At 37.5% G+C, this 13,962-nt stretch overlaps 1 protein-coding gene across 3 annotated transcripts in view; it reads right to left on the reverse strand.

Moving 5' to 3' along the window:
• Positions 1–2,406: 2,406 nt before the first annotated feature.
• Positions 2,407–13,962, reverse strand: part of gal3st3 (galactose-3-O-sulfotransferase 3) — a 48,537-nt gene continuing 36,981 nt past the window's right edge. For all 3 annotated transcript variants that reach the window (XM_089131259.1, XM_039659845.2, XM_039659846.2), the window contains exons 2-3: positions 7,982–8,073; positions 2,407–6,136 (exon numbers count right to left, since the gene is read on the reverse strand). In XM_089131259.1, the coding sequence (XP_088987385.1) occupies positions 4,864–6,136; positions 7,982–8,058 (1,350 nt within the window). In that variant the 5' untranslated portion in view covers positions 8,059–8,073 and the 3' untranslated portion in view covers positions 2,407–4,863. The remainder of the gene's footprint in view (positions 6,137–7,981; positions 8,074–13,962) is intronic.

Below are 13,962 nucleotides of genomic sequence, written 5' to 3' on the forward strand. Positions count from 1 at the left end.
CATCCACTATCCATCCATCTATCAATCCATCCATCCATCTGTATACCATCTGTCCATCTATCTATCCATCCTTCTATCTATCCATCCATCCATCCATCCATCTTTCTACCTCTATCCATCAGATTTTTTGTCATCAATAATTTAATGTAATTCAATCAACTGAAAGATTTGAAAACTGCCCACGCTAATATTAACATGGTTAAAGCTGAAATCTACTTTTCGTAGTTTGAGCAGTGTTTCATGCTGAATATATGGCCCCTGTTCTGCAGAAAAACCCTGTTGTCGTCATCCATTTTATTTCTCTGCTGTATGTAGTGATATGTTTGGTTAGAGAAAGGACACACACACACACACACACATGACTCTGCTTCATTTCAACACAGTGTGCAAGTTACTCGCATCCACAGAGAACATGTTACCATGAGACTAGAAGCTGAAGGGATGAAGATTTTTACATTTTCTGAAGGGAGATCGGAAAGATAAAAGTAAAATAAAAGTATAAGAAAAAAAATGTTTTTTCTTTGCATCACTTCAAAACCCCCTTATTTTTAATAGTGTATGTTGATTACTCTGTTACTATTCGGTTCCTAATAAGTTCTGAAAGGTTCCTTACTGCGTCAAGTCAACCTTTATTCTGTGTCTTTCTGTTTGCTAGAAGTATTTCCTTTTCTAAATATGAGATTTACCAAGTTTTGTATACGTTTATATATCATGCATGCATAAATTAATACATTTTAAATACCCCCTGTAAAATCTCAAAGATGATTAAAATAAGAATTGGACTTATTTTTTAATAATTAAACTTATTTAGTCAATTGTAAAAATCAATTCTAATGAAAGGTCAAGCCGAGTACATTGCATTGTGGGATACATGCAGTCGGCTTTGTTGTGCGGGGAACATTTTGTGTGCTATTCGGTACAGCCCAAATTTGACATTATTTAACAGTCACTTTCATTAACAGATGAAGAATGAACTCCATACATACTTGCATTTCATATTCATGTTGTTTCTCCGATCCATCCGGCTCACACACACTCCTTCCACGCGCTTCCCAATGTTGCAGCATCAGCTCCCTTTCATTCTTCGGCAGCTCCTACAGAGTCATGTCTAATCAGAGGTTTTTAAAACACTGCAAAGGGACATCATGAAGTTAATGCAGAATTTTGACAATGCATAAAAAAACAAATAAAAAATAAAACAGAAAAACACATGTGACCCTGGACCACAAAACCAGTCACGAGTCGCACGGGTGTAGGCTATTTGTGGCAATAGCCAACAATACAGGATTTGGTTCAAAAATTATCGATTGTTCTTTTATGCCAAAAATCATTTGGATATTAAGTAAAGATCATATTCCATGAAGATATTTCATAAGTTTCCTAACGTAAATATATAAAACATTTAGTTTTGTGAGTGAATGCTGCACAATCGCAAACATAAAAGGCGATTTTCCCAAGGATTCGATTTTTTTTTTCACAGATGTCCTATCTTAACTCCTAACTAACCCCACCTCAATATGTATAAATCTCAATGTAAAATTGACCCATGTGACTGGTTATGTGGTCCAGGGCCACATATATAAAAATAAAAATAGATAATGAAATAGGCTATTAACTTAACCCTCTAGTGAGGTCTTGCTTGCCTGAATGGTCAAAAATGACCAGATTTTTTTATTTCAATTAAATGAATGGACTATATTTTAGTTTGATGTCTATATATATATTTTAGTTTAGGACTATTTAGTTAGTTTAAAATGTATTTTATTTCATATTTTGTATTTTTAGGGGATTTTATGCTACTGAATTATATTTAAGCAGTAGTTATAATCCATTAAATACACTTTTTGAGCATAGACCTGTAAATGTCCAACAAAAACTGTCAAGAAAAAAAAAAATTACGTATTGAACTTTTAACATTTATTGTACGCAAAGTGCACAAAAATACTATTTTCAATGTTCATATGAAATATATATTTTCCAAAACACACATTTACTCTAAAACTGCAAGAAAATCAAAGCCATAAATCTAAACAAGTTGTGTTCCATATTTGAGCTCAAAAACGCAGTACCAAACGCGTCCACTAGATGAAATGCGTTTCCCATTGGTGTTAATTTTGCTTCCATTGCGTTTTTATTTTTTCCGAATCATGTTCATGATTATTATGCGTGTTCACATAGCAAAGCGCCTAAACCTTTACCATGTTCTGTAAAAATATTTGGTCAAAAAAAGTTGACATTCATTTGGGATACTCATTTATGAAAATGTACTCATCATCACTCAAAAACATGGTATTTTAGACTTGTTCCACTTGATGAATTGGAAAATGTATTCTAGTTAGCCATCTGATATACATACAGAAATATAGAAATTTAGATGATTGGAATGAACCACACGAGCCTGAAGGATGTTGTTTCCCAGTTTCAGTTTTAATGGTCAATGTTTTCACATCTTTCGTCACACAGCTTTAGAAGCAAACCTCTGATTGTCATCTTATTTAAAGCCCATAAAAAGTCACTGTAGCAGTTAAATAAAATAAATAAAGTATGAAAGAATGATTTTATCACCAACCAGCACAAAAAAAACGCATGAAAATCTCTCATAATGTCTTCATGAAAAGTTCTTTCCGATTGCAATTCCACAGCAGGTTCTTTGTATACAGGAAATTGTGGTATAAATAAATGCTTTACTTCAAATTTGTCTTACAATATGTCAGAGATGACAAATGTCCACTGAATTGTCTCCAGCGTCATCTACCAAGAGGTTTCCCAACCCAAACAAGAAAGACGAACGAGTTTTGAGTTTCACAACTCACAATTGTTCATGTACAACAGAAAGTACATTATATACAAAGAGCACTTTCTACATCGCAAATGTCTTGACAGTAATTAAGGACTGAGACACTTCCACTAAAAAATTTACCTTCTGAGGTATTTTCTAATTTTGAAACATGAAGAAATGAGAAAGTTGGCTTTTGGGATTCATAGATCCAGACTTTATGCAAGAGACACCAACGGTATTTCGTCAAATATCAACCGGGACTCCTAAAAACAGAAGCTGGTTTATGGGCGGACGATTGTTTCAAGACTCATCATGTTTTGATCTTTATACCTCCATTTCTAGTATACTTATTAACATTATGGCATACACGCCATTGCTATATTGCTCCAAATACAATTTTCTAAAAAGTACAGTAAATAAAATAAGATGGTGAGATTTTACCAAATGAATGATGAAAATTATGACTTGACCCACAATGAAATTTAGCTTAATTCAAAAGTTAATGGCAAATAAACCAATATTAGAAACAACCTTCTGTAAGAGGCTGTTCTTTCAGAGGTATTCAGTTTCTATTTGGTTGCCTAAACCAATATTTCCCAACCCTGTTCCTGGAGGCGCCGCAACATTTTGAACATCTCCGTTATCTGACCCATCCATTTCAGGTCTAAGGAGTGTCCACTAATTAGCTGACGAGTTGATTTAGGTGAACTTGATAAGGAAGAGTTCAAAAACATGTAGAGTTGGGGTGCCTATAGGTACAGGATTGATAAACCAGTCCTAAACCAGTGGTTCCCAACTGGTCTGATTTAATGCGTCCGGTCAGACTCTATGGTAACTTGGAGCAAATTTATTTCAAAGTCACTCCTCTTCTGCGAAACCAAACCAGTTGAGAAACACTGAATGAAAGTGATGCAGTGTTGTCTTAAGTACAAAGACAGTCGAAGGACTGTTTTTACATTCCACCGGCACGACTCTTTATGAAGGTGGCCACCATTCAGTCGGTCACCACCGAGTACCTTTACAGCGAAGATCCAAAAAGGAAAAGTTAGCGTACTCTACGCCAGTACGTGAACACAGGCAATCTGTTAAAATCGAGTTTACTTGCCTGTTGGCCTTAAACTGACAATTTGGAGCTCGATTTCCTACTCTGATTTGATTACATCCAAGTTACGCATTTTCAAGTGCACTGCAGTATAAACAATTATTATCCCGAAAAACACACAAGGATCGAACTAAAAATGCTGAGAACATATAGCGATTTTTCGGCCACTGTCTATGTAGACGAATTGTCTTGTCGCCATTCCCAGCTTTTACTCAAGGCTGAAGCTCTCTGGCTTGTTCAGTAGTGGCCTCATAAAAATGGGCAGTGTAACCCAAGCACTGCTCAAAAAGAGTAGAACAGTAAAGAATATTTAAATATCCTATAAGATCATCATCGACACATGATGCAAGGTTTTTTGACCATCACTGAAGAGTAGGTTATGGCAATTTGTGGCTCAGGTGCAGCTGTCATTATGCTGATGAGTGAGTGAATGTTCAGACTTAAACGAAGCGCTGTCACTAAAAGGAAGCCTAACAATACTCAACTCAAATATCCAATAGAGCAAAGATATCTTCTTAAACCCTGTCGTAACTTCAAGGTCATGCCAAGCTGGTTTGTTGCTGGGAGTCTATCAAGGTGGTCTAACCAACTTTGACCAAGATGATCTACCAGGTTAACCTAATATACAGCTGATCAACAATCTAGAGCAGCTATGACCATAAAAGATAAGCTTTAAGTAGCTATCTGAAGCGGATTGCTTATATACAAACAATGAGGGACGATGGTATATATGGGGAGATAGTCCTTGAGAGATTGAGACATTCCAGATGTCAGGCTTTTAGACTTCAATATATATTTTCCTTCAACTTTTTACAATTAAATTTTCTGAACACAATGGTAATCCTAACTTATAGAACAAGAGTTGTGAGCGTGCGTTTGGTTGTGCTCACATCTAATAAAAAAGCTTTCAAGTAATTCCAACAACTCATGGATATTTAGCTGCAGTCCAGAACAAGGAGTGGGGAATTATAGGACTATCCTTTTACACAGGTCTTTGGGAATGGCGTAGCGCTTCTTTGGGGCTCCGAGTCATCGTATCCGATGGTCGTGGGACCAAACTCGGAGCTGGGGACTCTCTGTGCGCCCGAACTTGTCCCACAGATCGTGTAGTCAGCTGGGAGCTCCGTGACGGATATCGCTTCCGATATTGTAGAGACTCTGAGCGTAGCAACAGCCGCGTGTACTGCACTTCTGGCATTATCATCTTTAGACACTTGTCTTGCCGAGGGATGGGGCCTTTTTGTGTTACGTTAACTGGTAAATCGTACCCAACGATTGCCACTTTGCTGCTTGGCTGCCAAGGCCGTAATTCCTTGTTTCGGATCTGTGCAGCAGAGCGAAGAGGCGGCAAATTTCCCCCGAAGCAGCTACGGACAAGTCGGTCACGAGACTGTCGCAACAGCAGGACTTCTCGCTCGACACACGCGAGTCCCAATGCTCTCAGCTGCCGCCACAGCGAAGCGTTGAAGTAATCGTACAGTACCGAATCTATTGTGTTCCAGGCTCTGATCTTGTCCGTAGTTTCGCTGGAAAGGCTGTTCTTGGAGTCAGGTGTGCGCATGTTGAGACTTATGTACAAAACATCCTCGAGATCCCAAGACAACAAGCGGCGCAGCAGCACCAATGATTCGTCAAAGTATTCCGAGATCATAACCAACGAGAACACCCGCTCCAACTCCGCGGCGAATCGTTTCGCATACCCCACCGCTTCCGAATACGGCCGGTCCTTGTCACCACCGAGGTCGAAAGTCAGTGTATTTCTCGCATACATCGAATCATTCTCTTCTGGACGATAGTATCTCCAAGGGTGCTTCAGAAAAGTCTCTAAAGAGCCATTCGGGACACGCTTAAAGCTATGACAGTGCTGATTGAAGTAGGTAAAAAGAGACTCGAACATCGCTCCCGGTTCCCGCAATATAGTGATGTACACGGTGTTGTTGGGCATGAGGCGTCGTAGCTCAGCCCGGCTGAACCGTAAGTGGTTGGTGATTATGTCCGGTGGCGTGGTGTGCGGGTGAACAAAGTGGGAGCTGAACGGCCGAGGGTAGCAGAACTGGTGGTCACAGGTGGTGATGGGCAGCCCCACAGTGAGGTTGTTGCGTTCTGCAAAGCGAAAGAGGATGTTCTGCACAGTGGTGCTGGCGGTTTTATGAGTCTTCAAGAAGGCTATACTGGTGTGTTTAGCAGGTGCAATGCTGCGCTGGGTGGAGGGCATTATGGAGGATGTACATCCCAACCAGAATGCCTCCAACGTCCTGCAATAAGAAATGGAAAAGCAATGCAATCAGCTTTGCAAATCAATGTGGAAGATAAGATAAGAAGAACTTATAAGGTTATAACTGATATATAACTGATAAGGTAATACAAAAAAAACAAACAAACCCCTACTAGTTTTATCTGAACGTTTTAGCAGTGGGGTTTTTAAGCCACCTTTAACCCTCCTGTTACCCTCAGATCTGGATAACACTTTTTACCCACTGGGGTCAATTTCATCTGTTAATGATTTTTATTTTTTACAAAGTTTTGTCTCAGTTTGTTTGTCTTTTTTGACAACTTAAGTAACCTTTTAAAGGGTTAGTTCACCCAAAAACGAAAATTCGGTCAGTATTTACTCACCCTCATGTTGTTTCAACCCCGTAAGACCTTCGTTCATCTTCACAACACGAATTAAGATATTTAAGATATTAAGATCACTCCTGCATACTGGTCCATAGGCTTCTCGAGGGAATGACGCTTGCTGGCATCTAAAAGTCATCAAAGACATCGTTAAAATAGTCCAAGTGACTACAGGGGCTCAATCTTAACTTCATCAAGCGACGAGAACACTTTTTGTGCGCAAAACAAACAAAAATAACGACTTTATTTCAACTATTCACTTCCTTCTCCATGGGCCTGTAGTCAGTTAACGTAGTGTGATTGCGTAAAGCTACGTCACACGTAGGCTCACTATTGGCCGACGCTGGTCATGTGTGTGATGCGTGTGACGTACAATAACAGAAGCTTACGCTATTAAACTAGTAACCTGACTCGCGCAGAGGGAGAAATAAACGAATAGTTGAAATAAAGTCGTTATTTTTGTTGTTTTTTTGCGCACAAAAGTGTTCTCGTCGTTTGATAAAGTTAAGATTGAGCCCCTGTAGTCACTTGGACTATTTTAACGATGTCTTTAATGACTTTTCGATGCCAGGAAGAGTCATTCCCTCAAGAAGCCTATGGACTAGTATGCAGGAGCGATCTTAATATCTTAAATATCTTAATTTGTGTTTTGCGAAGATGAACGAAGGTCTTACGGGGTTGGAACAACATGAGGGTGAGTAAATACTGACCGAATTTTCATTTTTGGGTGAACTAACCCTTTAAGTTGACATCCACCCACCACCCCACCTAACCCCTTATACATCCAGATTGCACGACTATGGACAAATTTGCAAATCAACATAAAATCTTACTGACTTACCTAAAATTGGAAAAGTATAAATATATCTGGTGTTTTAATTGTTTTATAATATTTCTAAGTATAGATTTTTGCAATCTATAACATTTGGAAAGAAAAACGATTTATTTTATCAAGGATAGTAACACGAGTTATGTTTGGGGTCAATCTCGCAAAAATGATGTTTACCCCTCCCCCATGGCACAAAAGGTATTTTGGGCATTTGTCAACTGATCAAGTTGGGAGACCAGTTGGCCAAGCAGCTTAACCAGCAAGGTAAAGCAGGAAGCAAATGAATAGACCAAAAGACCAAAAACAAATGTGGTGATAGTCTTAAATTTCACCAACCAAAAAAAGTCACTTTTAATTAGCACTTATTCGATGATACTTGCGCAAAACATGGATAAACAACAAGAAGTAAACATGTCATGTGTGTCCATACTTCATTGAGACAAAACAATAATTTGGCAATATGTCAAATTTAAATTCTCAGCTGAAGAACATTACTAAAACTGGTTTAATGTATCCACTGAGAACATGCTACTCTGAGTTAAATTAACCAATTACCTGATTTGTATTATTTAAACTTAATTTTCCGTTTTGGTCAAAGAAATCATGGCAATGCATCACAGGGAACATGATAAGGACAAATGGAAGAAACTCTTACAAGTGACCCCCATGGTGCAGAAGCAAGCTGACAGTACTGAGAGCAATCAACAGTAGGAAGAACTTCTTCTGAGACATCTCCAGGTTCTTTCACTGCAAAAGAGAAGAATGGGAAATCACATTACTCTTGCATTTAACACACATCCAGAACACTCTTCAGCAAAAAACTCAGCATGGAAATTGGTTGATAGTGCAAAAAAATGGTTTGGTTCTCTTTCAAGTTTGCAGAGTAGCTTCTTGTAATGGTTTTTGCTCATGAAAACACATGTACAGAGACAAAGAAAGTGAGCAAACCTAGAGCATCGACTGGACAGGTGTCACGCAATCTAACATTGTTGCCTGTCTAGTGCTAACAAAGTCTTGGATATCTTCCATACGAGTCAGGGCCACCTCTTCCTTCGGCTTCTAATTACAGTTATCTCATCTCGCTTTCCCTTTCTCTCTCACCATATCGAATGGCACGTCTACACAACCTGCCTTTATTTCCACTGATCAAGCCCTGATACTACTGGAGTTTAATTAGCAATAGCATTAAAAAATTGGATTTCGCTTCTGATGCCAAACGACTTTAAATGGCATGACTTCCATTTTAAACATTTCGCACTAGAAAAGCAACTCCAAGATTAGCAACACAAACATTGAATATTATAATGAAAAAACTGCTACCACCTGCTTCTAGTTTTATGATTGTATTGCAGTTTGGACTGTTTGCAGAATTTACAGCCATTCAATTGACAATGAAATGGTTGCTACACACTCACACACACAAAAATCAGTGTTTGGATGAAGTGGGGTGCATTGAGTGGTGGACGCTTTTTTAAATTTGCATACCACACACCCTATTTTTGCACTATTAATAAGCACAAGTGGCGATATGAGTTTTACTGAAACCAACATCAGGGTTAAAATGCAGATGCAAACAAATACCGCAGGTCAAAGTTCAACAGCGACTGGCCGTCTGGGCTTCACTTTCCAATGGTAATATAAACCATCACCTACGCCTTAGAGGTCCATTCAGTGTCATGTTTTAGCACATCAGCTCATCAGAAAAGAGGTGCAGCAAGTCATTTTACTGTGGTTTGCTCAAGCCTCACTATTAGTCGCCATACTTGAAGTTAGGGATTTGCTTCAAACCTTGAACCCTCTGGGGCTCTTCGGGTCAATAATGACCCGAAGCGTTTAAATAAAAAAAATAGCTTCATCGGAATGGTCCGAAACTTGGTGACTTTAATGGTACTTGGTATATGAACACCCAAAAAAATTGGGGACAGGATTTGAAAAGTCTAAGTGGTCGTAAAAAAAAAAAAAAAAGTCACACTCAGGACCTTCGGGTCAAAAATGACCCGCATAGGAAATGAATGGGAAATTGGCAAAAATGTGAAAAATACTGAGTTTTTTTTGTCCGTACAATCTACAAGTCAGCCACGATCTTGAAAAAAGCACACAACAGTGAAGGGGTGAATCTATAAAACATCAAGAGTGCAAAACAGACACATCAACACAAACACACAAACACACCAAAAAAATTCAGACTATACATGTGTTTTGCATTTTTAAAAAGCTCAGTTTGTCCACGAGATGGCATCCATCTAATTTCAAAAATTGCTTTTATGAGGCCTAGGCTTGACTCTAAAATGAAATACAGCTTTAAAAAAAATGTAAAAATTTTTTTCTATTAGATTCAATGGGGGAAAATTTGGTCATAATTATTGCATTAATACTAATTATAATTTTTTTTTATTTTTGAAATTTTCTCAAAACACCAAAAATGAAAAGAAAAAACTTTTATAAAAAACAAGTAAAAAAAAAAAAAAGATTTTCTTTTTTAAATATGAATCCCGCCCTTTGGGTCAATTTTGACCCGAAGTTCCCGAGTGTGACTGTTAAACGAAGAACCCCAGAGAAGTGGGACATAGAAGTGTGAATCTCCTCAACCACCACCAACGATCCCTCAAACTACGCCATATCGAGGAGAGACATGCTGTTAGATGCCTCTCTTAAATAATCCAGAAAGTTATAGCAGAATATGAGACGCCCTCAGAGACATCATGTTCATGGAAAGTTCGCTTGAGTCAGTGTGTTTTTTACTCTTAAGAAGGACGAGAAAATTAGAAGCAGAGGAAGACATAATCGCCCACGCAATCATCCACCTCAACACCAGCCTGAGAGAAAAGACGTCACATCATAAAAGCCCAATTCTAGTTTCAGATTTGGTCATGAACTTTAAAAAAACATGTGCTGTGCATCCGCATCAGACTACGTACAACAAAAATTCACATTCCTGATGACATCAAAGGAGAATTCAGATGCATCACTCATCAAACAACAAAAACCCAATTCAAATGTATTCTTGTTTTACTTGATATCATTATAGCCAAGCCCATGTGTGTGTGTGCTGAATTGTATACCACAGTCAACAAATATGGGTTTTTGCCCATGGCTAATGTCAATATCAATTTCTAGAGAAGTGGTTATTAACCAGGGGCCAGTTGCATAAACATAGCCATTATGTTAAGACAGTGTCTTAAGAACTAGTCTGACCAACTAGGAGTTAGTTAGGGGTAATCAGTCTTGCTGTTCGGTATCAAATTAGACCAATGTATGTTTTTATGTAACTAACTTTGAAAAGTTATGAACAGTTTAGAAGAAAAAAAAAATTGGATGACTAATAGGGTTGGGTGTCGTTTGAATTTGAACGATTCTGATTCCGATTCCGATTCCTTGTTTCGATTCCGGTTCCTAAAGATTCTCGATTCCGATTCTTTTAAGAGGCAGGGTCAAAAAAGCTTAGCCAACCTTGCTAACCAACGGTCTTTCTGAAGGAAATACTCCTTTTGTCACAAATTTTGCATTTTGCCGAGATTTCGTTATTTTTAGAAAAGTGAAGCCACACTTTGGACCGCCGACGTAAGCTATTCATGTTCGACTCGCGCGGTTATGCCAACACTTCCGGTAGACGCTTCTTGGTGGGTGTTGTTCAGCAGTTTCTTCTTCCGGTTGGCGGACTGTGAATATCGAAAATAGGAATCGAAATTTTAACTTTTGAACAATTCCGGGAAAAACGAAAAGTTAGTCCGGGTTCCAATCGATACTCGATTCTTGATACCCAACCCTAATGACTAACTTGTAAGACTAGTCTTTTGCCACTCGCCCCAGGGTGCCTCAGCAAACTGTCAAGGGGCCTGAAGATTACTTTTAAAATAGGGTAAAACTATTAAAAATCTATTAAAGGTATTTATTTATCATTTTTATTCACCCTCCTTTTTTCTTAGAAGGATCAGGGTTCACATCTTTTCCGAAAACCTGGAAATATAAGGATGCCTAATTATAAAATGTAGAAATTGTCTGAAAAGTCCTAATCCAGCAATCATGAATGACTGAAAAAGTCATACAAATTCATTGCTTAAAAAAAGTGTAAAGTCTTAAAAATTCAACAATCCTGAAACTTGAATATTGGAGTGTCCACAGATAAATTTAAAAAAAAAAAGATTTGTGATTAATCGCATCCAAAATAAAAGTTTGTGTTTACATAATATATGTGGGTGCACTGTGTATAATTATTTTATATATATATATATATATATATATATATAAATACACACACATGCTTATATATATATATATATATACTGTATATATATATATATCTTTTTTTTTAAAATATATATGCATGTGTGTGTATTTATATACATATATATATATATATATATATATATATATATATAAAATAATTATACACAGTGCACCCACATATATTATGTAAACACAAACTTTTATTTTGGATGCGATTAATCGTGATTAATCGTTTGACAGCCCTAATTTTTAAGCCAAAACCCAGTAACGAATTGGCATTTTAGCACTTTTGGTTACATCGTCATGCATTTTTAAATAAGTTATTAGTTAAATGCCTGAAAAAAGTTCAGTGGTTAACACAAGCTCAAGATTTTTAGATTCTAAAAGAATAATATACTCTTATTTTTTAGCTTTTTTTTTTTCAATAATCAAAAAGCCAATGGAAAAAAAAGTTTTTTTTTTTGTCAAGTGACTTGGGATTAACTTCCGGGTTTACCTACAAAATGATATCATTCTTGCAGGGTGAGTGACAGCTGATGTAATCTACATAAACCGGTTAATATCAGCAAATGAAAAGGAGAACAAATCCGCCACCCAAAATAATCAGTGCCTGTTCCTCGCTGACAATCAAAAAGCTGTTCAAGAAGCAAACATCCATGGTTTCGAAATTAAGCACAGACCATGACCACGGTGTTCGGGTGTCCTCACAATTTCAGCCATGGAGTGTATATTAAAATCATCATCTTCCTTGAAAGTAACAAACACTCCTTTTAGCTGTACAGTAAGGCCAGTAATACCTCAACAGATTTCACAATCATTCCCCGTCATTCAAGTCACACACAGCCAGAGGCGAGGTGAAGGCAAGCAGATTAGAATCCGATCTGTGCTTTTTTTGTTGAAATCAAAATGTGGCTTTTGGGGGAAATCACCAAGAGTCAAGCTGTGATCCTACAGTGCTGAGTGGATCTATTGAGGAGCTGTGGAAAGCCGGTCTCTGGAGAACGTGTCGAGTTACGGTGATATAGCCAAGCTTGTGTGACCAATCCAACAGCGGCGTGAGGAGCGGCCAGACAACCTTATAGATGTCTGGGACAGATGGTGGTTAAAAGGACTGACATACACTGTAGAACTAATCTTATTATTTTTGAATTACGACTTCTTCAACCAACTACACCAAGAGAAACCTTGTAGCATAAATACCATTTTTTAAAATGATTGCTCAAAAATTTAATTTGGATTCAGGGACTCAAAGTGCACCAGGTTAATGAATTCATCTTTGAAATGTACAAAATACCGTATTGGTCTACGAAAAATACACATTTTATTATCTTATTAAAATACATGATCAGGATTTTACCACCTCCGCCTCAACATAAGCCAGGAAAAACCCTGCATGTGCAATATAAAGTACTGGACAACTTTCTTTTTGTTTTATTGCTTTAAAAATTAAGTCATTAATTACTCTACCAACCCCGTAACCCCTTTTCTTCCTTCTGGGCCTGAGACGAGAGTTCAAGAGATTTCCACGACGCATGCGCGAGAACTGAACAAGAAGTCGTAGAATGAGGACGCAATTCTCGCGCGTGCGTCGTGGAAATCTCTTGAACCCTCGTCTCAGGCCTACAAGGAAGAAAAGGTTACTGTAATTTAATTACTTTTCCCTTGAAAATGTAAAGTAAGGGAGTACTCTTCATTTATCTGTAATTTAATTAGTTACTTCTGATGTAATTGAGGTAAATCAATCCGATCTCACAGCGATTCGTATGCGTTTTATGAGGTCGTACAAATTCGTATGAAATACGTATGAAAAAAAAAGTGTCAAATGTCATGAGATGAGACATGGGTTTAACATCAAAATATATTGTCTGATGTTAAAATGTATGTTTTTATAATGTAACCTTCTTGGTCAGTTTAAGGATAATTCATGCAATTTTAAAGTATTTATTTGAAAGGATTAAAACAGATTCATGTCTATCCTTGTATTATTCAGCTGGTTGAGATTGATATGGGATTTTGAAAGTAACTAGTAATTAAATACTTTTTAGAGAGAGTAATTAGTACAGTACACTGTTGAAGAGGTAATTAGTAACTAGTAATTCATTACTTTTTTAGAGTAACTTACCCAACACTGGTTGGTACAGCATGGGGGTGAGTATTTAATGACTTAATTTAAACCCTTTAAGCCAATAAAGCAAAAACCATGTCAACGAGTCTGCAGAAGAAAAAACTCGTATTACACTTGACATTTTGTCCCCTTCACTTTTGAAATGATGGCTACCATGTTCTCATGCAGTGAAAAATACATCACGGAGCAGAGATTAGACTACAACACGCTGACAGACACAACAGACCAGCTTACTTTTCAGATACTTTTGATATTAAACATTAAACAAAGTCTCACCGTTCAAA

Source organism: Pimephales promelas, chromosome 1 (genome assembly GCF_988280905.1).
Source record: "Pimephales promelas chromosome 1, fPimPro1.hap1.1, whole genome shotgun sequence".
Lineage (NCBI taxonomy): Eukaryota > Metazoa > Chordata > Actinopteri > Cypriniformes > Leuciscidae > Pimephales > Pimephales promelas.